The sequence below is a fragment of the Truncatella angustata genome (genome assembly GCF_020726525.1).
Source record: "Truncatella angustata strain MPI-SDFR-AT-0073 chromosome Unknown BKA67scaffold_4, whole genome shotgun sequence".
Classification (NCBI taxonomy): Eukaryota; Fungi; Ascomycota; class Sordariomycetes; order Amphisphaeriales; family Sporocadaceae; genus Truncatella; species Truncatella angustata.
The window spans coordinates 3,345,048-3,372,798 of record NW_025763384.1 but is presented as its reverse complement, the minus strand read 5'-3'; the positions used below and the strand labels follow the sequence as shown (position 1 = coordinate 3,372,798).

At 50.3% G+C, this 27,751-nt stretch overlaps 11 protein-coding genes across 11 annotated transcripts; 2 read left to right on the top strand and 9 right to left on the bottom strand.

The window, feature by feature from the left end:
- Nucleotides 1-22: 22 nt before the first annotated feature.
- Nucleotides 23-2,821, bottom strand: BKA67DRAFT_516930 (chloride channel; the record flags this gene model as incomplete). The annotated part of the gene is made up of 2 exons (XM_046097863.1): nt 23-1,768; nt 1,826-2,821. 2 exons carry the CDS (start codon nt 2,819-2,821, stop codon nt 23-25), a joined length of 2,742 nt encoding a protein of 913 aa, XP_045959023.1.
- Nucleotides 2,822-3,489: 668 nt separating this feature from the next.
- Nucleotides 3,490-5,569, top strand: BKA67DRAFT_659028 (DUF1941 family protein; the record flags this gene model as incomplete). Its single annotated transcript, XM_046107386.1, has 3 exons — nt 3,490-3,884; nt 3,939-4,245; nt 4,340-5,569. The coding sequence occupies 3 exons, from the start codon at nt 3,490-3,492 to the stop codon at nt 5,567-5,569; spliced, it is 1,932 nt and encodes a 643-aa protein (XP_045959022.1).
- Nucleotides 5,570-5,633: 64 nt separating this feature from the next.
- Nucleotides 5,634-7,400, bottom strand: BKA67DRAFT_659027 (putative cytochrome P450; the record flags this gene model as incomplete). The annotated part of the gene is made up of 2 exons (XM_046107385.1): nt 5,634-5,830; nt 5,888-7,400. 2 exons carry the CDS (start codon nt 7,398-7,400, stop codon nt 5,634-5,636), a joined length of 1,710 nt encoding a protein of 569 aa, XP_045959021.1.
- A 4,337-nt stretch (nt 7,401-11,737) lies between these two features.
- Nucleotides 11,738-13,858, bottom strand: BKA67DRAFT_288680 (heterokaryon incompatibility protein-domain-containing protein). The gene has a single exon (XM_046095996.1). It carries the CDS (start codon nt 13,685-13,687, stop codon nt 11,837-11,839), a length of 1,851 nt encoding a protein of 616 aa, XP_045959020.1. The 5' UTR covers nt 13,688-13,858; the 3' UTR covers nt 11,738-11,836.
- A 676-nt stretch (nt 13,859-14,534) lies between these two features.
- Nucleotides 14,535-15,202, top strand: BKA67DRAFT_536050 (uncharacterized protein; the record flags this gene model as incomplete). Its single annotated transcript, XM_046100100.1, has 3 exons — nt 14,535-14,543; nt 14,601-14,959; nt 15,079-15,202. The coding sequence occupies 3 exons, from the start codon at nt 14,535-14,537 to the stop codon at nt 15,200-15,202; spliced, it is 492 nt and encodes a 163-aa protein (XP_045959019.1).
- A 200-nt stretch (nt 15,203-15,402) lies between these two features.
- On the bottom strand, nt 15,403-17,566 carry BKA67DRAFT_691719 (major facilitator superfamily domain-containing protein; the record flags this gene model as incomplete). The annotated part of the gene is made up of 9 exons (XM_046109184.1): nt 17,205-17,566; nt 17,002-17,154; nt 16,630-16,943; nt 16,546-16,577; nt 16,308-16,494; nt 15,983-16,256; nt 15,778-15,928; nt 15,663-15,712; nt 15,403-15,603 (listed from the first exon to the last, which is right to left on the bottom strand). The coding sequence occupies exons 1-9, from the start codon at nt 17,475-17,477 to the stop codon at nt 15,403-15,405; spliced, it is 1,635 nt and encodes a 544-aa protein (XP_045959018.1). The 5' UTR covers nt 17,478-17,566.
- Nucleotides 17,544-18,044, bottom strand: BKA67DRAFT_566140 (uncharacterized protein). Its single transcript, XM_046102855.1, has one exon. It carries the CDS (start codon nt 17,848-17,850, stop codon nt 17,563-17,565), a length of 288 nt encoding a protein of 95 aa, XP_045959017.1. The 5' UTR covers nt 17,851-18,044; the 3' UTR covers nt 17,544-17,562.
- A 35-nt stretch (nt 18,045-18,079) lies between these two features.
- Nucleotides 18,080-19,287, bottom strand: BKA67DRAFT_566139 (Extradiol ring-cleavage dioxygenase, class III enzyme, subunit B). Its single transcript, XM_046102854.1, has 4 exons — nt 18,933-19,287; nt 18,604-18,881; nt 18,299-18,552; nt 18,080-18,245 (listed from the first exon to the last, which is right to left on the bottom strand). The coding sequence occupies exons 1-3, from the start codon at nt 19,182-19,184 to the stop codon at nt 18,408-18,410; spliced, it is 675 nt and encodes a 224-aa protein (XP_045959016.1). The 5' UTR covers nt 19,185-19,287; the 3' UTR covers nt 18,080-18,245; nt 18,299-18,407.
- A 384-nt stretch (nt 19,288-19,671) lies between these two features.
- BKA67DRAFT_288505 (Alpha/Beta hydrolase protein) lies at nt 19,672-22,381 on the bottom strand. The gene is made up of 4 exons (XM_046095993.1): nt 21,794-22,381; nt 21,382-21,745; nt 21,099-21,333; nt 19,672-21,045 (listed from the first exon to the last, which is right to left on the bottom strand). Exons 1-4 carry the CDS (start codon nt 21,900-21,902, stop codon nt 19,741-19,743), a joined length of 2,013 nt encoding a protein of 670 aa, XP_045959015.1. The 5' UTR covers nt 21,903-22,381; the 3' UTR covers nt 19,672-19,740.
- A 480-nt stretch (nt 22,382-22,861) lies between these two features.
- Nucleotides 22,862-24,439, bottom strand: BKA67DRAFT_536046 (uncharacterized protein; the record flags this gene model as incomplete). The annotated part of the gene is made up of 4 exons (XM_046100099.1): nt 22,862-23,567; nt 23,617-23,926; nt 23,991-24,098; nt 24,157-24,439. 4 exons carry the CDS (start codon nt 24,437-24,439, stop codon nt 22,862-22,864), a joined length of 1,407 nt encoding a protein of 468 aa, XP_045959014.1.
- A 750-nt stretch (nt 24,440-25,189) lies between these two features.
- On the bottom strand, nt 25,190-27,616 carry BKA67DRAFT_624035 (Cupredoxin). The gene is made up of 5 exons (XM_046105516.1): nt 27,038-27,616; nt 26,832-26,983; nt 26,725-26,777; nt 25,517-26,675; nt 25,190-25,466 (listed from the first exon to the last, which is right to left on the bottom strand). The coding sequence occupies exons 1-5, from the start codon at nt 27,308-27,310 to the stop codon at nt 25,271-25,273; spliced, it is 1,833 nt and encodes a 610-aa protein (XP_045959013.1). The 5' UTR covers nt 27,311-27,616; the 3' UTR covers nt 25,190-25,270.
- Nucleotides 27,617-27,751: the final 135 nt, after the last annotated feature.

Genomic DNA, 27,751 nt, shown 5'->3' with positions numbered 1-27,751 from the left:
ACGCCCAGTACCCTACATGTCGCTACAATATCGCATCGCGCTCGAGCAAGCCGGGCGTGAGGCCGTCATCGTCGGCGCCGCTCTCGCGGCCCAGCAGACCCCTCTCCTCGACGCCGACGCCCTCTTCCCTCGTGCGTCCCAGCCGCCCGCCAACGTCGGCGGCGGCACCCCCGCGGCCGCCGTCCATCCTGTTCTCCTCGGCGCCGTTCAGCACGTACCAGCAGTCCTTCTTGGTGAGGAGGCCGACGAGGCCGCCGCGCTCGGTGAACAGGACGTAGCGGACGCCGAGCTTCTGGAAGTACGAGACGGCGAGGTGCAGGGAGCTGCGGGACGGGAGGGTGAGCGGGGTCTGGTCCATCCAGGGGCGGAGGTCGAGGGTGGTGCGGGGGTCGGCGAGGGGCTGGTGGGAGAAGAAGCACTCGGTCTCCGGGGGCAGGCCGCGCGAGGGGCTCATCGAGGTCGCCGAGTCCAGGTTGTAGACGAGCTCGGAGCGGTTGATGTAGCCCAGCAGGATGGCGTCGCGCGGGTCCGAGATGACGGGGAAGCCGCGGTACTCGCACGAGTCGAGCACGCTGCGCAGCGAGGCGATAGTGTGCCCCGTGGCCGTCAGCACGACCAAGTCCTCGATCCGCGTCATGATCTGCCCCGCCGGGATGTCCGGTATGCTCTGGGCGCCGGTGCCGTCGTCGCCAGAGTCCAGGAAGGGGTAGCCGTTGAAATGAATCCAGGACTCGTAGATGCCGCGGCGCGAAAAGGCGTCACCTACCCATTTTGACAACATGACCGCAATCATGATGGGCAAGACGTACGTGAGCGCACCCGTGAGTTCGAAAGTGATGACCACAATAGATACGGTCATGCGGGTGACGCCTGCCAGAGTTGCGGCGGCACCAATGATGGCGTAGACCCCGGGCGTGATGCAGGGGATATCGGGCTCACATTTGCTGAATGCGATGAAACCTGGATGATTGTGCTGCCAGATCTCCATGATAAGCCCGACAGCTCTGCCTGTGAGAGCGCCAATGGCCATGCTGGGCAGGATGATGCCAGCAGGGATCTGAAGCCCAAAGGTAATCGAAGCCAGAAAGAAGCCAAGTATAGCTGCGAAGAGGAGCAGCACGATGGTGCCCGCAGTGGCGGCACCAGTTTTACAAAGGCCGAGCGGATCGTCCAGAATCTGTGTACAGTCCGACAGCAAGTTCGTGACGAGCTCGGACGACTGAGCGCGCATATAAAGATTAGGGTAGTTGATGAGCGCCGTAAGCAAAGCGACAAGAACGACCTGCGTCAAGGGTCCCGGAAGCGGCCAGGTGGTGGACTTCTTCCACCGCGCTACGGCCATGTTCGCTCTGATGAAAAGACCACCATATATTCCGCCCATGATGCCTAGCATTGCAAAGGGGATCATCTCAAACCCATGCCAGCTCGAGCCGTAATGGACCTGGAACAGGACGAGCTTGCCAGATCGAAACGGATCGAAAGCTTGGAGCATCACGGCAGCGGTCATAGCACAGACGAATGACTGCCACATGGTCTTGTCGGGGAAGTAATACGAGAGCTGCTCGAGACTGAAAAGCACCCCGCCAATGGGTGACCCAAAGGCAACAGAGATACCGGATGCAGCAGCTGCTGACAAGACCTCGCGTTTTCGTGCTTCGTTCCCATTGATGCTGGGAAAGAGCTTGATCAGCAGATTTGCGCAGCAGCAAGCTACGTGAACCAGAGGGCCTTCCTTGCCAAGCCACATGCCTGATGCGACGGCGAGAGCCTTTTTGCACTATTGTCAGCTAGATACTCAGACGACAGAAAGGGCCTTGAATCGTACCAAGCCGAGGCACTTGGTGACTAGTGTCCATCCACCAAGAAACCTTCGAATGATGAACCCTCCCAACATAGTCTTGATCTCTGGGATACCACTGTGCTTTGCATAAAGGCCATACTCCTTGACCAGGATGCCTGCACACAGCGCAAAGGTGACGGAGAGAAGCAAAAAGAAGAAATACTCAATGAACCACTTGCCGCCGGCGCTCGTGATTCCTAGCGCGGCAGCCCACGGCTTCCATCCCACACATTTGGCACCTTGGTCGTATCCGAAACAGCAGAATCCCCTGTTCAGGTAGAACGCGCCCCCGTCTGGCCCCGACGAGCAATAGCCGGCTTTCAGGTCGCCCAGCCAGTCAGACGTCACGTCGATGCCTGCTGCCAATGCGCCAACGGCAATGCCGGTAAGAACGAGAATGAACCAAGTCTGGGAAGCGTCGAGCAGCTGTTGTACATATCCCACAATTCCTGACGCGCTCGAATAAAGGACTCGGAGTCGCTGTCGCTCTTTCGTATACTCGAAGATCCAGTCGATGGCCGTAAGATCCTCGTAGCCGACTCTGCGACCGGGCCCCTCGACGTACCAGTCCAGCGGTATCCCGTCTTTCGACCCATTCGTCGCATATCCACCTGCGTGGTTCCTCGTGGGGGTTGTGAGCCCGTGTAGTCCAGTCGGCGTGTTTGCGCCCGAGATATGCGGCGATCGTGAATTCGGAGATCGTGGAGGTGTGCCGAGACGGTTTCCGGTGATGGCTGAGAGCAGACGGGCAGGCTGCGAGAGCATGGGTTCTTTTTGTTTCCGCTTGAAGCTCACGGGATGATCCAAGGGGTCGTCGCCCAGGATGTCACTATCTTCTGGGGCGCCGAGCAATGCGCGGTCCCCATCGTCGTCATTGTCGTCGAGACTGCGCCCATGCGCGGCTCGGGGCGGCGGTGCATCGCTGGTGCTGCGCGAGGCCGGAAAAGAGCTTTCCTCGCCTATAGATATCCTACTGGGCATACTTGGTGAACGGCAGAAACAACTGCCATGTTCGATCGTCTGGCGATTACAGTGGTTACCTGATCATCTGGCGTCCAAGACTATCTGGCGTTCCAGCGATGGCGACGGCTGGAGCATGAGCATGAGCATGAGCATGTAGGGGGTCGGCCACAGGGCGCTGCAGGGGGGCTTTGGTTACGTACCTCAGATCACTGATAAGCCCCGATAAGCAGCTCGAGGCCACGGCCCCAGGTGAAGCTAACTTACTCTCAGCTCTGTACGTGTAATGCCAGCCAGTTAACTTAGTGGCTGCTACTGAATTGTGACCCGCCTACGGAGCTGTGGAGAGAGGTGACTGACTTGGACGTTCGAAATCTGCAAGCAAATGATGGCCTCGAAACTTCGAGATGCCGCAAATCCAATATAGACTAACCTAACCTAGTGAAGTCATTCATCCATTCATTTATTCATTCATTCATATCTTTGCCTGATTCGAACTTCCTCATTGACATGCAGTGAGGATCTGGATTACACCGTTCTCGGCGACGATCAATCGGCTTCTCTGTTAAATTTTGATGTTCTTAATTTGTTCGATCTAATCCGGCCCTTCTTTGGTTCTCACCAATGATCGCGGAGGCGAACGCAACGTAAAATTTGCATGGACTACGCCAGCCCATCAGATATAGGAAATGGACAAACCCCAGCCACAAGATACTCAGGAGCCAACCCCGAATGCCACTACTGTCGCACCGGTGGAGAGTATCGCACAGCTTTTGAAAGCAAAGGATGACACTTCTCGCTTCGTTGGCTTAGCTCTGCTAAAGTCAACCTTGGATACTGATGATGGCTTGAGGAACGACCAGGCTGTGATATCCAGGCTGTGGAGCTCCGTATCATCCAAGTTCCTGGATCGTCTGTTACGGACGGGGTCAAAGTCTGGTGCGAAGCAGGCAGATGCAAGGGAAATGCTCGACCTTGCGGCCCACGTTATCTACACATTCGCGGTTCTGCTTCCAGATGACGAAAAGTCCGACGGGAAGCTTCTTGCTCGAGTACCTCTCTTGGTTGATGGTCTATTGCAGAGGTATGTTGTTTGGTCCAAATGCAGGGGTATGGACGTGCATGTTGATCAATCTAGCTCGGAAGAGACGACAGATGTCATTCTCAGGGCACTCCTTACAATTGCCAGCTCCTCTCACGATGGGAGCACTGCTTTCTTGGAAATTCTGGATTGGTCGTCGCTCACTGAGATATCACCGAAGCAGCCTATGGCCTTGACTGTTCTGGCGTGGGCATGGACTAATGGCAGTGCTCCTGGAGATGCAAGTGCGCTCGCAACCCGCATCGACCAGGCCATCGCTGCTCTATGCGCATCATACAAAGGCACGGATGCTGTAACACTACTGGATTTCCTAGGCAAGCTCCTCAGTCGTATTGATCCCAACGTAAGCTTCCGCTTATCCTCGCTTTAACTGGACTCGGTACATCTCTTCGTTATGCTTCGTTCTTGTCAGAATGCATTGGCTGACCTGCTTCCAGTTTTTATTAAAGCAACCTACGTGGCTAGAACCGATCGTTACATTCATACATAGCCTTGTGTTATCCAAGCCTACAGCTGCTAGCCGCGAAGCGTATACAAACTGTGCTGCCAACCTTCTCGTGGCATACGGCGATACTGCGAGCGACATGCTGTTCAAGGGCGTTTTCAACACATCAAAGGCAGTTCCTCATCTTTTCATGAACCTCATTCTGATTGACATCCGCGCATGCCTGCCAACATTGCTCGAGAAGCTCAACACTTCGGATTATCCGGCCACTTCCGAGAGGCTCACCTCTGGCCTCGTCGTCATCTCTTTCTTCATCAACCATCTGCTCCACATGATGGAGCGAGCAGACTCGGAAGACATATTTAGTGAAGTACAGCCCGACCTATTGCTAAAGCTCAGAGATTCAGTCGTGGAAACGCTGTCTCTCGTAATGGAATATCTCAGAGACCGTTGGGATGCTGCAGTTTCTGGGGCTCAAGGTCTGCATCCGGAAGCTCGCGCCGGTGTGGCACATACTGCTTCAGGATCCCTCAAGACATTGGCTTGGGATTCTCAACACGAAACCGCATCTGAAGACCGGCTTCTGCTGGCGGCTCTCAAATGCCTAGGTGATTGGTTGAGAGAAGACGATGGCCCCACTCTGAGAGGAGAGGCTACGGGTCTCATGGATCTACTCGTGGATCTTTACCAACCAAGTTCTGCAGCGCGGGTTGGAGTCGCAACGCGCCCACTAGTGCTAGGCGTGCTTGACGGCATTCTCAAAGAAGAGGATGGGGTCCAGGCTCTTCTAGAGCATGATGGTTGGTCGATCTTGAGCAAAGACCTGCTTAATATCTTAACAACGTCGGAAGAAAGCGACCAACTTGGTCACGAGCTTGGCCAGCACATATCCGCAATTCTGGTCATCATTGTCGAAAGCAGAACAGCCACACCCGAAGACTGGCTAGACGTCGTTACGGCGACAGCCGCCTATAATGTTCCACCTAGTGTCCAGCCTCGGTTGTCCCTACAGCAATTATGGGCTGACGTACTAGAAGTATGCACCGCACTCTTCACAAGGGCGCCACCGGGCATCAAAAGGCGATACGTGCATTCGGCCAGCGCGTTGAGTGGCATCGCAAGAAGCATCAGCGAAAAGGATTTAGATCAATCTGTCAGCAGTCAGATCTCTGAGTTCTTGCAGCTCCTTCAGCGAGATCCTGTGCTAAATGGTCTGCAATAATTCAATCTTCAGTGAATCAATCTTCAGTATATCTCCATGCAACCCGCGACATGTTACCGACCAATCACACTGTCCTACTTCTCTTCTGAAACATCAGTCTAAAGGGCGGCGAAGCTAGTGTGAAAGCGTCCTGGATCTTCTGCTCGTACGACTGCCAATCGTCTCCTTCTGCAAATTGAAGATCGAAGCTCAGCGCAACCCTCGCTACCAAGCTTCTCATTTCCCGCATAGCCAACGTCTTCCCAACACATGCATGTTTACCTAGCGAAATCAAGCGTTAGCTACGGTCGGCAATTTTTGCGCAGTTCATCATCATACCAATATTGAATGGGAAAAAGCCATTTCTGTCAGTATGTATGGTAGATCCTTGCAACCACCGTTCTGGGAGAAACTCCAGGGGGCGCGCAAACCATCTTTCATCGCGATGTATCACCCATGTCGGCGCCAGCACATCGACATCTCCGGGTATGAACACTTCCGGTCCAAATTCGGATTCTGGAATAAGCAGCCCTTCCGGGTTAGTGACACGAGGATTCCCACTGATGCCAGATGGGCGCAAGCGGAGGGTCTCATGTATTATGGCATCAACCCATTCCAGTGTTTCATTATTACCGATAAGCTTTGCATAGGTGAAAGAGTCAGCACCTCCAGGGAAAACCTTGTCGAGAACTTTCTGGAACCTCTGAAGCAGGGCTGGCTCTGCAGCCAGGAACCATAGTGCGTTCGCAAGCGCGCTTTGCGTCGTATCTGTTGCTGCCGCGATCATAGCGCGGCTATCGTTCTCCAATGCCTCCGCCGTAGAGTTGGCACCGGGTCCACCTTCATCCATGGCCTCTAGGACATGCGCCATGACATCTTTACGATCCTCGTCGCCGTCAATTCCAGATGCCTTTTCTGCCCGATACCGGGCCTGCCTGTCGTGTACAACACCCGCACAAAGGTCGAGGAAGGGGACGAAATCACTCCCGCCGCCAGGTAGCTTGCTGAGGAAGTACATGAGCCACGGCATCCACCGTAAGCTTCCAAGCACGTAATGAGCTTTCCGCATGGCAACCAGACCGGGATGCGCCACTTGTCGAGACGAGCTCTCGAAGGAGCGGCCAAACCCCACTAGTCCGGTGATGTCGAACGAGAGTCTCCCCATCGCGGCGGGTACACTCACGACTTCCTGCTCCTCGGCCTGCTGTAAGAATATCCCGATGATTTCCTGGACGTCGGGATCGAACCTCTCGATCGATCGCTCGCTGAATCCCAGCTCCCAAGGTCGGCGTCTTTGTTTATGATCTTCCGGTACACGAGAGAGCGAGAAGCTCTGTTTTGTGTGGTCGCTTCCCGTGTGTGACCACCAAACGCCTTTCCCGAGTGCCATCAGTTGAGGCAGAGCTTCCGCTCGTGTGATGGATACAAGTCGCGGCCCGATACGCACAAAATCCCCATATTGACTATGCACATCGCTGAGGCGCTGATGAAACTTGAACTCGCCCGAGCTCTTCCTGACGGTCCACAGCGAGCTGAAGCGCGCAGCCACTGGGCCGGGAAACTTCCCCGTTCGATGAAAATAGCCACGGTATATCAGGATGGAGCTCACAAGGCTGGCTGAGAAAGACAGCATGCACTTGACAAGGATATATAAGGCTGCCGGAAAGGGAACCTGCCAGATATTGACCGCCCACAAGACGATGACTAGGCCCTGCACTGCTGCAAGGCCAAGCAGACTCCAGACGTAAAAGTCTATTTCGACCCGTCTAGCATATGCATGATGAAACACGAGGCCGGCTAGGGCTGAAAGGCCCAGCAGCGTTGCGCCCGACGGTTCCTGACTAAACAGCATCGTTGGAGAAAGTGGTATTCTCTTAATCTTCTAAAGAGACATTTCCGAGACCCGGTTGTATACTTGCGGCATTTATAACTTTTCTGCAATGGCACAGGAAAGTTCCGCCGTGGCAACACAGAGGTATTCGGTAATGCAGCCAAGGTTGGCAAGACTATCCGGCATCATATGATGAGGGGGAATGGCGAAATTTGTATGCACTCGATCATGATCCGGATTACAAACGCGACTCAGCGACGTATTTATGGAAGGAGACTTGCCAAGAGATGGATGTGTCTTGCTGCTAGCGATACCGAGGCTAGTTTTTCGACTAGTTCGTGTTCCCACAAAAAAAGAACTCATCAAGGCTCGCCTGGTACCCGTCCTAGCTGCTGAGCCGAGAGACTGTCGGGTGTTTATAAATCATCTATAGGATCGGTGGGTCGAAATAAGATGGGGCGTTCATCCCCACCTGTCAAACCACTACAAATCCGCAAATCCCAGAGCCCGGATGTCGCTTCATGCGCTAGCCTACGTGGCAGGGAGTCGATGACAAGGCAAAGTGAGGAGGGTGCAAAAAGAATTTATGATTTCAACCACAACTAGGGTTGGAAAGAAGTATCTACAGGCCTGGGGAATACCGCAGTTTATCTAAGAAATACCGTGTTTATCGGGGATTTGCCTTGATCGGGAAATCTTGAGGAATTCCCATCCCCAGTCCCAACCCAGTCGCAACAAATCGTGAATTTCAGTATGACCCACTTGGTAGAGGGACAGTAGAAAAAGGAAATAGCTCTCGGGAATTATTGAGCGGTCTAGATCCAGGTTTCCACGACCCACACTGCATTAAACACAATTGCTCAAAGCCTGCTCAAGCTCACTCGAAGTACAAGTACCTTTGCTCTGACTAGAGGTCATAGGTCCCGCCGGCTATCGCGGAACCGCTTGATTGGATCGGCACATATGGTGAAGAATCGTATATTCGATATCGCAGCGTCGCATTCGTTGTGGGGCGCATTGTTCTTCTTTGGGCTCGATACATCATATCGCCAGCAAGGACGGTGAGCTTTTCCAATCAAGTGCATACCGTACCCGTTTCGGCGGTCGTGCATATCTGTAGTTTCGCTAGCGGGTTCTCGTATCTTGGGCATGGCATGCCGTCTCGGTCTTCTGACATGTCCGTCGCCTCTTGATATGATGCCAATCACGTTACCATCGAGCGATTGGCGCGGTTTGCGCCGAGTCGGTTGAATCATCGACAGATTCGACGAATGGTGGCGAGGAGTCAATCGCCAGTGAGTTGAAATAGCTCGCCACACCTTACGGCAAATGCCATGGCCATTTCTTTCGCGGCTCGACGCTGTTTGTTTTCCGGATTTAGTTCTGACCATCCACGTCAGCCGAGAGGCGTCCATCGACGCACTATCATGATTCACGATCACATCTAGAATCAAAAGTCGTCAGTTCGTACGTGGACTAAGGCTTTCGAAAGCGTGGCTTGCCGTCCCGTGAGCCGGGAACTCTTGGAACTTATCTCCTAGTGTTGGGCGTTCTTGCAGCGATCTGCTAAAAACGCAACACGTACGGCATCAAACCAGAGCGAATTATCTCCTCCCGTCCTTCAGTGGGTTTCCCCGTGGATTCAAGCCGTACAAACGAATCATTGCCGCAATCGTTAAGGTTTCCCCACATTCCTTCTTGCTTGTTCGACGTCTTGGATAGGGTTGGGCAAAGGATGTGGTCGGGAGCCCCTGTCAGAGCTAGGGACTAGGCGTGTCAATAATGGTGCAAGGAGCGTGTGAGAACTCGAAATCACGAGGCTCGAACTTGCAAGGCCTCGAAAGGGTCCAAGATTGACTCGCTTATAGGCCCTCGTTCAATGAAAGGCAGGAGTCTGCCGAGTGCCATAGAGCAAGCCTGGATCATTGCTTCCTCTGGCTTGGGAGTCCAATCCGCCTCCCAAGCCTGGCTGTAGTCATGGATCTGTATACGCCGCAGCCGACCTGCCCGTCTCAATCAGATAGTCAGCTGCATGAGTGAGGACGAGATGATGGCTGCGGCTGCTGTTCTGGTACCGTTGGAGTTCCTCTTGACCAGCGGTGCGCGGAAGCAGCTCCGGGGACTCTTTTGAGCTCCGCGGTTTAATATCGAGCACTACAGAACTGGACCGTCGCTCCTGGTTCCGGCTTGTGGGGGTCAAGTGCCCTAGACCAGACTAAGGAAGGAAACGTTGAATCTCAAGACCTGTTCCACACCGTCAGAGACCATTATTAGCCTCCTAGCTCCGCGCCAGTCCTCCATTGAATGATCAGCATGAGTTATCGGTTCGAGTCTGACTGCCTTCCTACAATGAGGATACTTGGCGCTTGCGACTGTTTACGCTCAAAGACTTAGAAAACCAACTGGAGCGAAGTCGACTTTGAAGAGGGTCGGTTGAAACATGAAGTTGGCGTACTATAATCATAAACTTTCTGGCCGTGCCGCCAGGTGATAGGGGAATTAGAAAACCGGATTGCTGTGTAGCCACATTGCGGAATATTAATTTTAAAGGAATTCTCCGGAGGTGCATTTCAGCCTATCACTCGCTCAAGGCTTTGCATCTTGCATACCTCGCTCAAGTCGGAGTACTGCTAAACCCATTGACAACAACAATCAGGACCAAACACTTCACTCTTCTGCACAAATGAGCTCTTGGACTGCTGTGAGGCGTAGAGACTTAGAAGCGACTCATATGAGAGCTGTGGAGTTGTTCCTCGCGAGCAAGTACGAAGTAAACAATCGCGACAGTAAAGGGTTGACTCCATGGCGGATGGCATTGTGTCAGAAATAATAATCTGGCCTCAGCATTACTGCTTAAGTACTCCCAGACTCCAAGGGCATCTTGGTTTCAGAGTGGCTCGATACATTTGGCAAAGAGACAACTGGCATTTCAGGGCTATCTTCGTTGAGGGACCAGGGCACCAGATCAGTATTATCACTAATAGTGCTTCATTTCGATAGTTGGTAGTAAAGAATGGCTCTTGTAGGGTGTCGGATCTTGGTGTCTCCTGATTGGATGTTGATAAACTCCTTTGAGGATGTATCAGAATCTTGCGTCTTGATAAGATAATCCAATACCGGCTTCGAACGTCTTTGCAGAGTCGTAAGACCTCACCCGAAGGTCCTGGTGTAGACACTTGCGTTTCGCTCTGCTTTCCGTCTAATAAGAACACTTAACCGGGCTGCTTCAGCATTCCAAACTACATTAGGTTAATGCATAGAGATCTAGGCCATCGATATCGGTCCACGGACCATGGGCGCTCGTATTGTGCCTTAGTCCGCTACCGTACGGGTGGCTGCTGATTAACGGAGCCGAATTCTTCATACAATTTATGGCATGTGTGACCCAAAGATGGATTCAAATCTACGAACTTGATGATAAGCACCTTGTCGAATCAGTGAGTTGTGTTTATTTATTTGGCTATCTGCTATCCGAACAAGGAACAGGGCGGGTTTTGAGTCATCGATGCTAATGTGGAAGGGCTTCTCCGAGACTTGCCCAACTTCAAGCAGAAAGGCAAAAGTCCTGATATGATGCGTTGTTTGGCAAAAGACGCACAAAAATTGGCCGAATCAAGGCAAATCGTCCAAGATATTCCAAACTGCCCGTAGCTTTATCACTAGTCATTTGCATATAGTACAATGGCTGCGTCGTGGACCTGCAACAGTTGGCCGACCTTGAAGGCAGCATCACCGACAAGCTCAATCGTCTAGACTCAACACTCAAAGAGCTACTGCAGATCGTGAGTAGAATTATACATCTTGATTATTGTAGCTGATTATACATAATAATTCTCTTGAGCTGCGATTACTGAAAGCAGAACTTCCACCAATCTAAATCAGAATGTCATGTTGTTGACGTATGTGAGCATCTTCTATATTCTACTGGCACTCTATGTGGTGTGCGCGCTAACCCGCATCAAAGGTTCCCGGTCATCACTGACTTTATAGGCACTCTGAGCCATTCCGAATCTTCCGGAGCCTGACACACGGAGTCCTTCCATCATCATTTCGGCAACTGTAGGCTTGGTTACCTTGCTCGTTGCCTTCGATCTCGGCAGCATTGTATCTATAATACGAGAGACATACTTCTCATGGAGGAACAAGGTGGTCGAGGATATGCAACAACACGAACGGTGGAAAGCTAGAAGAAAAAATGAGTTGCAAAACTCTTTGCAGACTGTAAGAAGCACATCAGAATGGTTCATCGTCATATACATCCTCTCGCGATGTTTGGCCAAGATCAAGAGGATCCCACAAGATGGTGCGACAAAACCGAATACTGCTTATCACAGCACCTCAGTTTAGTTAGAACCGTAGTAGAGACTTTCGTAAACTCCGGAGGGGTCCTAGAGCCTTCGGGAGCCTACTAGTCATAGGCCTACACATGCGCCATTGATACGACCCCCTTAGCCGGTTCAATGTATATGAAACTGTTCCTCCCTCATTTGAGCTCCCTCATCGTCATATTCTTGCCTGACGTACTCTCCACTCATTGCGTTGTCAACATAGGCCGGCCCTATGAAAGCGTAGTGGCGTTGCTTAACTTTGCGCAAAACAACACAGTAGCTGCACCCGTAAAGCAAACATATCATATCATCTTTCTGCATGTTGGGCGGACCGACGCCAACATTGCCACCAGCTGTTGCGAAAAGTGTTCGACCAATCAGTGGGCTGAAGAGAAAGGTGAAGTACTTATATTCCAACATCATTTGCTCATCGACGGGCGAGGCTTCTTTGTAACGACTGACTGACTCCCAAGTCTCGTATGGGTCTAGGGAAACCCTTAGGCCGTGCATGCCTGTACCTCGCCACCTATCCCCCGAGACCATATTCATGAAGCGTTCATGGAGATTCCCAGACGGTGAGCCTCTATGCCGCTTTCCCATTGCTGCTAAGACGAAGTTTTCCAGTCTCTTCAGCCTCGGCATCGTGGGCCATGGTTGGCCAATCTTCAGTGATTCCAGGGGAGGGAACTTGTAAGGACCTCTTACAAGTTCGACTACGCCAATACGTTTCCCCTTGACATGGAGAATGCTGTCGGAGATGGTCGGGTTGGATTGACCCCCAACGGAGGCAGAGTGGGCTGACAGGGATACTCCGTGATTAACATTGCTCAAGTCGCGCACCCAGGACGGGTATTGAGGTGGCAATGTTCCAAACTGGCATAATATATCCAGTGTCTTCTCTTTCTTGATATATGTTGAAACAACGGTTCTGCATAACTCTTGAAAATCGATTTCATAATCCACCGGAATCTTGGTGCGGTAAAATTCGGGTGAGATGCCCCTAATTCCGTAGACCCTATCACGCTTGTCTGTAGACTCCAGCGCGCCAGATTTGGATAGAATCTCCAAGAAAGATGTCTCCTCGGGTATGATACTCAGGTTAAGTAGAAATTTAGGCCCCAGCACGCTATCGTGTCCTGTGTAGAAATAGTTGTCCAGGAAATCTCCTAGAAAGTGTCGAAACTGGTCAAACGGCACGGATTGATGACCACATTTGATAAAGCATTTGCCGCTTGATCTGTAGCCCGATGCCAACTCCTGAACTACCCAAATGCGACTCCAGTAGGGTCTAGCCCATAAGGATTCGAGTTGGGAAAAAGTCGGCTCTGAACGTCGGCTTAAGACCTCACTCGTGCCGATGGCGTAGCTTTTGATGTATTCCATGACAAGACCACTTCCATCTGCTTCCTTTCCAAGCCAAGCAATGACTTCAGCGGCGGCACGGTAGATCTGTGGCATGTGTTTGACCTGGTCAGTCCTTTCTGGCAGATTTCCCTGATCGATACATATTGCATCAACCCATACGACGGTTGTCGCTCTATCATTGCGGAGATGAAAAAGAGCCGTGTGCAGGTTTCTAGTTACGTTGACGCGGCGGCCATTCACATGGATTGGTAGCGGGTCGTCGGAACTCCCCCATGCATATGATAGGGCATGGAAATGGTAGCCATCATCTAACGATGCGTAGAAAAGATCGCACTCAAGAGGATCGCCCTCCTTAGCTGGTTTAAGCCTGATCAAACGGATGATGCGTGTCCATGTCTTCGAATCGCCCGAGGTGACTGCAAGCGGGACTGCCGCGTAGAGCTCACAGAAATCCGTCCTTGTAGAAGAGCAGGGAGTTGCGCAGTGACATGATACCGACACAAACGTTTGTTTTTGTTCCGCCTGACGGTTTTTTTCATTCTCGAGTTTCGACTTCACATTCGCCCGGTGCCTTTGTTTCCTCGCAGCCTCTTTGCTCTTCTCTGGCATTGTCATTTTGGTGTTAGGGGTACTCCCGTTGGCTGTCTTATCAGATGAAGACAGTGGATCGTCATGGGTTTTCCTGAGGCGCCGCGTCGGAAGTCTCCAATGCACACCTCACAAACGAGATTTGATGTCGAGATACTTTCTATTTCGCGACCTCTCCTATCTCACCGAGTTTGGCGTCACATTTTTTCACGAGATTGAATCTATCGGCAAAAGGGCCTGTGTCGAGTAGTACCACAAGACATTGACGTGTGGTTGGTTTGTGGTTCGGTGAGCAGGGCTTGCACACACTGAGGCTTTGCCCAACGAGCCCTGAACTGGTCTAGTGTCGGCTGTCGACACAGTCTGCATCAGCACTTGCGGTAGTTCTGATAATGGTGAAACATGACTTTCAGCTGTTCATGGACCTTTATTGGGCAATTGGTGATTTTTGAAGGGGTCGGCTTACGCTGAGATTTTTGAAACACTCCCCAGATGACGACATTGCGCTTCTAAACAAATGCACTGCCTCTTCGCGCCTACATTTGGGGGCTATGGCTGTGGCAGTCGGTGGCTTGGACGGATTGACCCAATGAGGCCTCCGCTCCACCCGAACTAACGTTAGCTGCCCTGAGTATAAAATGAACTTTAAGTTACCTCGTTGGAAATTACTTCATCTCCTACAACTTCCTCTCATCCCGTACAACCTTGATCAGACAAACATTTACTGTATCACACACTTCATATCTGAATCAAAGTCATATCTGAGTCAAACCCGGCGTCAGACGTGCCCATGGTACTGACGTTGGTCCGAAGACCTGGCGTTCCTATAAAACACACATTCCACAACGATCGTCGGCTAGGACCTCTATCCATCATGGATTGGGTATGTCAAGATCCTAACACAGAATACTATCTAGCATCAAATCTAACACGTATCCAGCAATTACATAAAAAGCGAGGCGGTATAAGTGCAAATGGAGCTATGGAGCTGCACAGAGCGCCTCGACACTCAATTCGTGTATTGTCACCGGGCAACTTGACCCAAAGCACGGCCACAGGAGATGTCGTTGCTTTTAGCCCCGACTCAGCATCATATCTGGACCGGATCAAGTTGTCGGACGGTAGAACCCATTGGTGCGACGATTCAGAAGAACGGCTTACCAGTTCGTACGGTCGTAGTTATCAAAGAGATCTAGCCACACCCTGGTCACTGAGCAGCTCACATGGAATTGAATTCATGCTCGGTGCAGGTTTGTTGGGATCCCCGCAACTACTCGAGGAACGACAGGCACAGAAAAAGTACGAAAATTAAAAAATATTACCCGAGCACAGCAGTCGCCTCTACGTGGCGCAAGGGACCAGTATCCGGCTTACGGCTATGTCTAGTCGAGTCGGGGAAGCGAAGACCTGCTATATAGGAAGTTGGAGACAGAAACGGAAATGGTTGATCAGCACGCTGGGGAAACGGCTTATTTTCCTACTGGGGGGCGGGGGCTTATTGGAGGCGTCGGCTACTGGGGAAGTGGCATATTAGCACATTAGGCTGTATGCCAGTGAGTTGCACGTGGATTCTGCATGAGGTGGGCAATTCTTGATTCCAGCTGTAATCTAGGTCCTTCGTAGTTTCATATCTTGAAAGTCCGTCCTCTGAGACTCCAAAAGCTTGGTTGCTTGGGCGCAACTCGTTGACAATGTGAGCTGCTAGGCCAAGCAGAATGCGCCTGAGGTGATCGCCTATGGGATTACCAGTAATATCGGTGGGCTCGCCCTTGTTTATCGTAGTACAACGTTCTAGGTTCCAGTTCGGGCGCATTACCAATTCTCCGCGAATACCGGTAACTTGCGATGCGGAACGCAATTGTTTGCAACAAGACAACCGCTAGCCAAACAGCACCAAGAGCTAAACAGGCTGCCCAAGCTTTACGATAAAGCGGCGCATCGCTCTGCCAGCGACAAGTTTGATTAGCTATGGAGGCCACTTCTCAGATGGAAGGAGACTTACACCTCTGAATACTTGGTTTCCATATGTACCACCGAGATTCGAACATCCAACTGAGATTTGTGGTGAGTTGTGATGTAGGGCTTTTGTATTGGTGCTCATTGGTGGGAATACTCACTGTAAATAGCGTAGGCGATGGCCCGCTGCTGCGGCGTCTTGGTGTTGAGCGACAACCATGTCACATTGATTGGCTGCCAAGAAGGAGAAGCTTGTGTTACGACGTATGCTGCATAGAACGACCAAGAAGACTTTGTCGTTACTGGGAGGTGCTTTAATTCGTTAGGACCACAACATAATGAGCTCGAAGGACACATGGACCTTACATAAAGAGCGATCAATCCTGCTAGAGTCCAGATTGCGACAAATATTATAGCATAACCGAATCGTTTTGTCCGATCCACGACTGACGCCAGCGCAACGCCGAAGATGGAAGCAAGAAGTGGCGCTGGTGAGTTCAGCAAGTTGGCACGTACACTACTGAACCCAAGAGACTGGATGATCGTGGCGCCCCAGGTGGATAGACCATTGACGGCCTGGAGGCCGCTCAGGCACACGATGAGATAAGGCCAGGTCGTTCGATCGAGGAGAACATCGGTACTTCCGGACATTAGCAGAATCCCGCCTAGACTTCAGAGCCACACAACTCACACGTCCTTCAGGGTGATTTTCATGGTAGATGATTGACCTTTTAGAGGATCGGATAAGAGGAGTCTTGCAACGAAGACGTCAGCTTCACGTTCCGTCAACCAACCCCGCGTCTTGATCAGTCCACCGAACAGGTGCCCAGTATGATGGGGTGATCTCGGAACGAGTGCAAATGCCAGGATACCAGTCGCTTTTACAGGTCAGCAAAAGCTCGAAAACATTAAGTGGAGGCTGTTCAAACCAATTGTCGAAACTCCGCATATAATGAAAATCCTATGAGCTATTAGCATGTAGGCGCTTATTATTGCGTATTGGTTGACCTTACCACTGCCATCCAGCTAAACCGCGTTTATCGGCAATGCTTAGAGCACCGGCTGAAATCAAAGATCCGAATGCAGCAGATATCGATGGTCCGAAGAAGAAAATGGTGGTGCGTTTGGTGATCTCGTCGCGAGTATACCATCGGGAGAGGGTATAGAGGCCACCAGGGATAAAACCACTTTCTGCGAGACCAAGAAAGATACGAGCGGCATACCAACCACTGGCATTCCGGACGAACATTTGAAGGACTTCAATCAACCCCCAAATAATGACCTGCGCCGGGATCCAGTAGTGTGGTCCGATGCGATGCAGAACGATCTAGGAAATCATCAACACGTTGTGTCCAGATAGATGTGATGGTCCAAGTTTGACCTACGTTGGAGGGAATCTCTAGTAGCACAATACCAAGCCATAGCAGGGAGATACCTATATTCGCTTGGTCTCTGGTCATACCAGTGTCAGCGAGGAACGTAGATGTGAGGACACCGGACACGTTGGTGCGATCGATGGCCATCCATGTAAACATCAACTGCCTTCTGTGTCAGCCACCACATTTCGTCCAGAAGCGTCGGTACTCACGGAGAACAGAGGCAACAAGATGAAATCTGCCTTTCGCACTACTCGTCTCTCCTCCTCTTTTGTCCATGTCACAATGATCTGCTTCTCGTTTCTCTTAATTTGTTGACTTAAAACACTATCCTGCACACTATTCGCATCAGGAGTCGTTACGGCGTTGTCAGAAATATTGACTGATGCCTTAATCTCCTTGTTCAATGCCTCTGGTGTTCTCTTGGTGACTATTCCGGGCAGGGCGTTCGCTAATGCAAGCGACTCTGCTTCTTGATCCCCCATGCTGCTTCAAACTATGCAGGACGAAGTCTAACACATTCAAGCCATCCTTAGCATACGCACAGTCACCATGGGACAGTTTTAAAATTCAGCAAGTACATGGCCTGGATTTCTTATTGCCCGCCATCGCCATGGGTCGACTTGATGTCGCCATACCCGGACCCGGCCACGGATCGGCTGCTGGGTATCGAACACCGAAGACACTACTGGCAGCGAGGCAGCGCGAGTGGCAACCAATGGCGAGTCGCATAGAATCGCAATAACTACTAGGTAATGTCGCATTTGACCTTATCAATGTCGTGCTCATGTGTGGGGTTATCCCGGTTGACGGTCCCGAGAGCTGTCTATATGGTATGTATTTGCGGGGCAACAGCATCTTTAGATGCGCCAGCAGCCGCCTGGTGAAATGCCCGCATGGTATATTGTCGCGGGGTCTACATCGCTTGATGTTAGCAGACTGAGAGACCGACTTAGTCGCTGGGCGTTATTGGTGCTTCGAGCTCTCACGTAACAGACTAGACCAGTCCTCAACAGAACCAAATGCTTGTATCATGGTTTGGTTAATCATGGGAACAATGGTTTTGGCTCTTCATTTGAGCCTTCGATAAATGCATAGATATATTATGCTATTCGTATCATATTCGAGGAAATGCCAATTCATGTAAACCGTAGGTTGAGATATGAGAATCCCGCTTCGACTATGTTCTCCCCAAGTGGTTCCACTTGCGCATCACCAGCAGCACCCGCAGCGACTAATAGCGGTGTAAAATGCTGTTGAGATGTCTGTTAGTATGATGTTCGAGCGAAATCGACAGCTTACAAACCTCTACTGTTGGATGCGACCGACGGAATTCAGGCAGAGACTCCAACTCTAGCATTGCGGCCTTACGCTTTTCCGGGCTGACCTTGGCCACCGCATCACGGAGCGCTTCATCAAAAGTCATCGATTCTTGAAGGACCTGGGCTGCGACCGCCTTCTTCTCCTCTTCTGTTGATGCTTGTTGAATTTCCTCCCTCGAAGTAAACGAATGCACGGCCATTCCTGAACCAATTATTACGTATTCGTGTCTGCAAACAAGTCAGTACCTCGAAAGGCGCTCTTGATTCATCGAATTCTAACCTGAAAGAGTTGAACAATTCTCCAAGTCGAATCTGACTCTCTAGATCATACCCGTGAAACGTCGAGACCTGTATGATAGGCACATCCAGCGGGTCATCTTCAGGGAACATGACCTTGAAAGGAACCCAGACACCGTGGTCAACGCCGCGCTGCACCCGCTTGGTCTTGATACTAGAGTCCTTCAGGTGCTGCCAGATACCTTTGGCGAGCTCGGGAGCATCTTCATGAGGCCACTCGTATTCATATACAAACGGTTTTGAGTCATGGAAGTCGTTCACGAAATCATGCTGTATCGAATTGTGAGAGGGAGTGTCAGATGAAACGGGAGACGGACTTACCAGTATGTACGTATTCTTCTTGACGTTGACTTCAATCACACCTGGACCATGAATCTCACCGGCTTCAAAATGCCCACTAAATACAACGATCGCCTTGGGGCGTGGTTTGAGAGCGAGTATTTCCTTGCCAATCTCACGTAAGTTATTTCGGATAGTATCGAAACTGCGCTGTTCCTCAAACAAGAGTGTCACTCCAGCATGACCTATGAAGAACACCGGGAATGGTTTTGCGGGCTGGGTTGCAGAAGGCATGGCTGTCGCTTGACAAAATCAAGGGCTTGTTTGAATCTCCACATGTACGGATGTGCAAGTTGGTAGCTATGAGTGGTCGACTATATCCTGCTGACCTTCGGCAAGCATCCGATAATGGATGTCGTAATTACGCGACTCCTAGCTTAGTGCTAAGTTGCGTGTGTTGTGATTCGATGGCGTGATCAAATTGGAGCACTACCACGGACGTATTGCTCCGCGAAAATATGATAATGACTGTATTACAGAGAACCCCGATAAGAAGAAATTAGTATAGAATCGTTCTTGTTTCAACGAAGAAACCACATCGTCTCATTAATGATTTAATATTGCTCTTCAATGAGAAATCCCTACCGGACGTATTTCCCCGAATTGCGTTGATGACCTTGAACGTTGTATACACCATGCGTGGCCACTACTAGTTGATCAAATGAGTGAGGCTTCGGAACGGATGCCATTATTTGGATCATAGTATGCGAAAAGTACTTATAATAATTATCTAACAAGAGTTTGTGCCATTACCCATTGAGCCCTATTCATAGGTCACAGAAAGGGGTTTCTAAGAGAATCGCCTCTCATAGTAGTCGATACTCAAGCCTAAAGCCTCACACTGCTCTAATTCCGTGAAAGGGCCTTGGAAACTTGGCCATTGTAACGTTCGCTTTGTCAGACTCTTCTTCGTGGATGGCTGCCACTTGCCTGCTTTAGCCAGCTCATCGATCGTGTTGTGATAACCCCTAGCCTTCAAGTACCCAAGGTCCGGGTTGGGGTCATAAGCTCTCGCGAATGAAGCAAAAGAGTCAAGTACAAATTGCTCGAAGGGCAAGTCATTCTCATCTCTCATCGGCAGACCTTGACGTACCAGATTGCCGAAGACATAATATAACTCACCCGAATGGCATTTGAAGTATTCTCCATTGGGGTCACCATATGGGTGGCTTGCAGTCTTTGGCGGTTCGCATACGTCAAGTGCGGGCCATCCCTGTATCTGATATGTACGATTGAACTCGTAGTAGTAAACATTCGGCTGGAAGACACCAGTTTCTAACCCAGTCTTGACAGTGGCCTGGTCGATACAGCGGAAGATGCCATCTGTCGCTAGTCGTGCACTCATATTGTACAGTGCGAGCGTCTGGTTTTCGAGTGCTGGTATGGGGAACAAGTTCGCTGGCGGTACTGAGAACCCGGAGGCATTTAGATATGCTGACTGGTTTGTAATCTTAGGAAAACTGATCATAGCAGCTCCGTCGTCGCGGGTGGTACCCAACATCAGGCGCACATTAAGCGGAGAGCCGTATAGCTGGAGTTCATCGGCTACCAGATACGTACCGTCTACTACGGGATATCTGGCAACTGTGGCCAGGTTGGCGAGATCATAGGCCGACACAGCTCGTAAGCAATCAACTTGAGAGACTGCATTTGTGCAGTTGGTAGCATTGAGAATGGCATAACCCGCGACTGCCATCTCTTGGTCGATGGTGTAGTATTTTGAGTAAGTAGTGCCGTAGTTTATTCCACCCAAGTTGCTAAGAGGAATTGCCGCTGCAAACTTGCCGGTGGCCTTAGGAGACGCGATAAGAGCACGTACGCTGCCGGCGCCTGCAGACTGGCCGAAGATTGTGATGCGATGAGGGTCGCCACCAAAGTTCGCAATATTCTTCTCTACCCAGTCCAGCGCATTGACTTGGTCTGCGAGTCCGAAATTTCCATTGGTCTTGCCGTCGTTCAGAGCAAGGAAGCCCAAAGTCGTCAGCCTGTAGTTGATGTCGACCACGACAACGTCGCCGCGCGATGCCAGGTTGCCACCATCCGCTGTCGGATCATTTCCAGTACCGCCTGTGAAGGCACCGCCATGAATCCAGATCTGCAGTTGTTATTTAAGCTGCACATGCGTCATCACGTTCAAGATAGACCTACCATGACTGGTTTAAGGTTCTTCTTGGAGGAATGAGGTCCAGGCAAGAAGTTGGTCCAGATGTTCAAGAACAGACAATCCTCCGAGCCTGTGTTGCCGCCCTGAACACACTGGGAACCATACTCTGAGGCTGATACTTGGTCGCCATTTCCGACATATGGCGTTGAGTATGTGAAGCGTTGGGGCTGTGAAGCATAACGAACACCCAAGAACCGGAAGCTATAACGATCCCGGAAGCTACATTTTTCAGAGGTCATTCCGGGCGGGTGTTGAGGGAATACTTACCCAGTCAAATACTCGTTATTGGAGTGGACCATGACTTGCCACTTCTCACTCGTATCCTTGACTGTCTCATTTGAGAATGGAGCAGATTGTGTGCAGAGGACTGGAAGCTTAGTCGAGGGTGCTGTTCTAGACGTGCGGCCATCGTAGTCAATTGTGCTACTGATTGTTCCTTTGGAAGCAATCCAGAACCGTGATTCTCCTTTTTCAGAATTGAGATACTTGAGGTAGTCTAAAGTTGGCGTTGAGGTCCCATTCCTCGGTGACCACAATTGCTCGCCCAATACTGCACAAGCTGCATTGGCGTCGTTATATGACCGCGCTTCTAGGACGATGACGCCGGAGTCTGCGCCTGCGGAGGCGGTTCCTGAATAAACTTAGCACATTATTTTATTCGCTCTGAATTTGTACTGACCTTGCAAGTCATTGTATATCAATATGGCGATGTCTGAATTGAGACTCCTCGGGGATGGGGCTGCCAAAGCCGTCGCCGACAAGGCTGCCAAGTACAGAGAGCGCAACATCACAAGATGATTTCTGGCAGTAGAGCGAGTCAACAACCGAGGCGGGAATGTCCAAGCAGCAAGAAATCCAGAAGCCAAGACTTGGATCTCTTATAGAATCCGGCCCATTTGCATGGCGGTGACGGCGGCTCCGCACGGCCATGCGAATAGACGCATGGCAATGTTCATCTGCGTGTTAACATAGTGCTTCCGCTGTGCCGAGGTATTCCTCCAATCAGCTTTCGACAAAGAGATTGCCCGAACCCCGAGCCATGGCTTTCATGATTCTAGCATACCAAATTCCAGGGACAAGAGATCGAGGGTTGCAACATCGCCCCGCGTTCCCGGCACCAGCCATCCTGGGAATTGGGGTATCGCTTGTGCAACCTTTAGGCTAAATCGTGGATGTCACTGTCATTGCGCAGCTGTTTAGTGGGACCAACTAAGGTGGTAAGTCTCGACCACCCTTGAGGTATCCCCGAATGAAATCGCCATGTTTGCAGTTGAGTTCTTATTAAGAAGCTGGTAAGACGAGACTATTGAAGTAATCATCGTGGTAATAACCATAAATGCTGTGCGCTACCGTAATTGGGAGCCATTTGTCAGATAACCGCTGCTGGTTGCCTTGCTGCCGGTCACTTTGTGGTTGTTGCTTGCACGGCTAGTTCGATGTGTAAAAATTTATAGATAGAAATTCTTTTTTTACGCATGGAAACAAAGAAAAGAAAAAGAAAGAGAAAAAACCAGGACGGGGGTTAAAACTACGGGGCAGAGTATGCCTACCTTCGTATACAAGAGTGGCCTGGGGCAGAGAGTGGTGGTAATTACTTGAAGTATTGGATAATACGGAGTAGGTGACTGTGGGGCTAGGATTTAAGCATGAATAGTTGTGGGAGCTCAAGGGAGTTGGAAAGTCAAACCCAGCGACAGCAGTCCAGTATAGCGGTTCTATTCAATTCCCGGTGAACCCCTGGTTTTAGTTAAATGACCAATAATGGTGGGATCTGGAGGTCAGTCGATATCTTGACATATAGTCGTTCGCATACATCATCATGTAACAAATTGACCCACGGGAATTGAGACAAGGTCTCCTGCAAGCCACCCGGACTTGAGATGCCAAGATACCGAATGCTAGTGATGATGTCCGGTAAAACCCACGAATCCTCGCACTGCTTTAGAATTGTGGTGCGGCCAATGAATAACATCCACAGACGCAACTTGTGCCATGACTGGGACGTGTGTGAAGGTTCCACTGCAACTGATTTAATCCTCGCAGATAGCTTTGGCAACGATGGCATTTTCCGATTGAGTCCAGCAAAGAATGATGCCATGAAAGACTGCAGACCCAAACACAGCATGTCCGATAGGCCATGCGAAATTGGCGGAGCAGACAGGGGATTTATTGCATTGAGTCGGTATCCAAGGAAGATGATAACGTCGTGAAATAAATCGCCATCGATCTTTTGGGCACTACTAGTGTGCGCGTTTATCGATTGCGCAAGTTTGAAAATTTCGAACGTAATTTCCCTGAGATCCTCTGGAACTTGGGCAAAGACTGTCGATAGCCATAAAGAAGAAAGTGTATGTGTCGTATTGTCTAATAACTTGATGATATGATCACTGGGTATGTCCGCGTGAGAGAACTTTGTTGGCGTTCCAAGGTTAAGAGCAAACTCTAAATCTGCCCTGTGAACCATTAACTAGTGCTTGCATGCAAGGCACATTATCAGCTCACCTAAATATCTTTCGAGCCAACGCGGGATGAGTCTGTGCAAGGTGGGATATACCTCCACGCATGCAAGCCATATGCCGAAGGCCGTCGAGATGGACTAAGCCTTGCTTGTGGTCTCCTCTCAAGCGATAATACTGGGTCATCGCAACCACGGCAGCAAACGTCGTGTCTGCAGTTGCTTCGCGCCCAGAGAGCTTCTCGTTCACCAAGCGGAATGTGTGCGCAAGATGACGCAATGATTCTGCTGAATCTTCTTTGCCAATCAATGGAAACCCTGATATAGCACTAACCATTGCTATTATGCAGTGGAAGTCTTCTGCGTGTCAGTCTTGATACTCCCAGCAACAGACCCACACAAAAGGAGACGCGTGACTTACATGCCTCATCAACAAAAATGAACCTCACCCACATAGAACTGGCCATGTCGTGCTCAATGGCAATTTCAAGTTGTCTTGGGTAGAGTTCAACGCGGATGAACGAGAAGACTATTCGCAATGACTAAGTTAGGTAGGCAAACGGGGACTTCGGAAATTGACCACACACCTTGCCGAAACATGCGCCTCGATGTGGAACTGAGCTCGAATGTAGAACAAAGCGATACTGCATCAAAGTGAGGACGTTCTATCGTGATACGTTGCGCATTTTCCGAACGGGCCACAAGGGGCTCGTTTGGTCCACCAACAGACAATAGCGGCGAACCTTCAGCTGGACGCGGTTTCCGCCTTGGCCGTCCCTTGCCGATGTTCTTACCTTTGGCGGCATGACTGCGTATCAGTCTTCTCGTGTTGGAATCAATCGAACTGTTGTCAATGAATTGCAGAGTCATGGTAGCGGTGATTGCCTTGCTGCGGAAGGCTGAGCCATTTCCTACCATTGCCTGTAGCGTCAGAGCAGATGACTGGTGTTGTGAAAATGTTGCAGAGACAGTGGGGAAGTCGGACAGTGCTGCAGGTATGTACATAAGCCGATTGAAGCTGGTGCACGTCCTTAAACACTTTCAATGACCTCGTCCTGTCCTATAAGTCGCCGCTTGAAACGTGTAGCTCCTTGTCGCCATGACGCATTGACAACAGCTAATTACAATTTGTAATATAAACGTGACAGTATCATATGTCTCGTCAGTTTCTATGCTAAAAATTTTTTAGAAAATATAAAATAAAAAAGCAGCGAGGTTTCGAACTCGGCTTGCATCTTGTTACGTTGGCAGAGAACACTGAAAAGACGGCACGGATTTTCTCTGGTAGAATGCTGCTTCGTTAGTAGGTATTAAGTTAACTTAATCGCTATAGTAAGTTTGGGGGACTTGAGCACTAACCTAGCGTTGAAAGGCCGCCGTATATCACAAGGGCCCTTGCGCTATGGTAAACATACCACCCGAGACCTGAGTGCGACAACGATAGCTCATGTCATGAAAATCTGAACGGCATTCGATTTGACCACATCACTGCTCCTTTCATTTAACCAGAAAAATTTGTTTAGTCATGGAAACAACAGGTATCATTACTATCAAGAAAAGTCTAACGCGCGTAGTCGTATGCATCATTTCCCACCGTAAGCGAACAAAGATATGGTATAAGCACCTCATACAGCAAAACAGCCGTAGCATCACCGCCTCAAAACCAAAACCAGGACAAAATTCACTACCGCTAGAGGACAATTAGATGCCCGAGTCATCCTGTTTGTAATGTGCCTGAGATGCCGAATTGTAGAACGGGACCCAGGTTCTGCACGTTTCGTTGAGTTGGTCGACATCTGCGGCAATCAGGTCGGGTATCTCTGCAGGTCTCTCGACTAGCTGCAAAGCGAGGCCTTGGCTTGCGTGAAATGCAATGTGACAATGAATGAGCCAAGAGCTGTAGACATTAGTAATTTTCTCGGGGTGTGGCTCGCGGAGATGGCTTACCCAGGGTTGTCTGTCTTGAAGGCTATCACGAGGTATCCATTACCATATAATGTTGCTGTATCTCTTCGCGGCGGGTTCTTGGTGTTGAGCTTCACGCTAGAGTCGTATTGTGTTGAGCCTTGGGCCAGAATATAAAAGTCATGACCGTGAAGATGCATAGGATGCCAAATATCTCTTCCGGTTTGGTCCTCAAGTATCCAGTACACCCATTCGTTGGTAGCCTGTACTGTCACTACATTACTCTCAGGAGGGAACTTTTCATCGCCTCTGTAAATATCCAATAGCGTCGGATTCTGCCAATCGACCATCAGCGTCTTGGTGCGGAGAGTCCACTTGAAGGTAAGGTCCGGCTCCATATAAACGGTCATGCCTAATGAATCCTCAAAGTCACTGCTGCCTACATCGTGAGATACCCAGGGAACTAGGCTCTCGTAAGGCTCGTCCCCACACGAATTTGTAATGGTTTTGCTGACGCTTGTGGTGGGAGTTTCAGAGGTATCCGCACCGACGTATCGCACAATGCCTCGGATGTTGTTCTTGTTGAGATTATCGTTCCTATTGCAGGCAGTCTGGTAGATTGAACGAAGCCAGTAATTTCCCACTGGCTGATCGGCCTCGACGATTATGTCATACCGCTCCCCACCAGACAAGACGATATTATCTGTCTCATACGGCTCGATTGGTACAAAATCATTTGCGATCACGGTGAGCTTGTGGCCGTCAATAGTGAACTTAAACCAGCCATCGATCTGAGTACCGATGATACGAAGTCGGTACTTCTTTCCCTTCTGGAAGGTGAGCTCGAAACGCTCGGTGGTGCCGATGCAGGCCGGGTCACTGGATTGGCTGCAATCATAGGGATTTAACCCGTTGATGAGACCGTTTTCACCAACTGGTTGGACGTCAGCCGTTTTTCTCTGCAGAAGTTCCCATATGGTGAAGACGCTGGTGTGGGTCCAGTCTTGTAACACGACCGGACCGATGTCAATATCATAGTTTGCAGTTGCTGGTCCGTGAATGACGATCGGACCATGGAGACCTTCACCGAGTTGTAAGCTGAAGTGCGAATGGTACCACGAGGTTCCGTACTGCGTCGCACGCCATCTATAGGTCTTCGTCTGGCCATGCGCTAACGGGCACTGGGTCACTCCTGGTACGCCTGTTCGTGCGTCAGCCTGACTTCCTTCAGGGATTGCATGGGCACTTACCGTCGCTGAAAATACTGTTGAGCTGCCGAACACCATGCCAGTGCACTGAAGTGCTAGTTGTTTGTTAGCGTTGCAACCGACATTGGTTGACTGAAGCCCTTGCTCACCCATTATCAGGTATGTTATTTGTAATATGAATAACGACCTCGTCTCCCCAGTCTGCTTCAATTGTCGGACCCGGCAACGAACCATTGAAGACCAATACTTCGCGCTCATATCCATCTGGTGCAAGTGTGGTGGATTCCGCAGTTAACCAATACTTTGTCGCTAGTTTAGTCATACAGCTGGGAAAACATTATTGATCCTCTCATACCTCTCTCGTCACGCCTGTATAGGGTGTCGTCACATAGTAATCAGTGTCAATACTGTAATTTCCCCAACAACTCCGTGATGTTGCTGTGTTCACGCAATAACTTGCGTCTAATTTCGGCGTCTTCGGCGTCTTCGACGTTGGAATTGCATCTGGTGCTGATGGTGACTCCTGTATAGAGCTCGCATCTGGTCTTCTCCCTGGCTTCGTCATGAACTGTGCGTGGACCAGAGATTCATGGCCCAGAAGGGTGGCTAGAATAGCCAAAGCACGCATCGCACAGCTGAATGAATGGATGGACTACTTGATACTACGAGCCGCGTCTTGGCAAAATTGCAGGTTCGTTGCTTTTATCATCTTATCAATGAGTTGCAGCTCGCGACGCAAGCCGTGCTAACCTATTCATATAACCCACAATATCTGCCAAGGCATATCACGTCGGTCTTAGCTATTTCAGACATATAACCTTATTTCGAGAAGGCGTTTTCAGATGCTAGATACCTTAAGCATCATAGTGACCTGCGATATTGGCAGATCGGAAATCTGGTCCGGGCTTGGCTCTGGTGGCGGGCCGGATTCGTCTGTTGCACTTCCAGAAAGGTATCTCAGATGCTTCTGATGTTACCCTTTGGGATTAGGAGTGGCGATAGAAAGTCAATCGTGGGCTGCATGCAGATCGGTAATCGGCTAGTTAGTCTAGTACTAGGTCCTATTGTA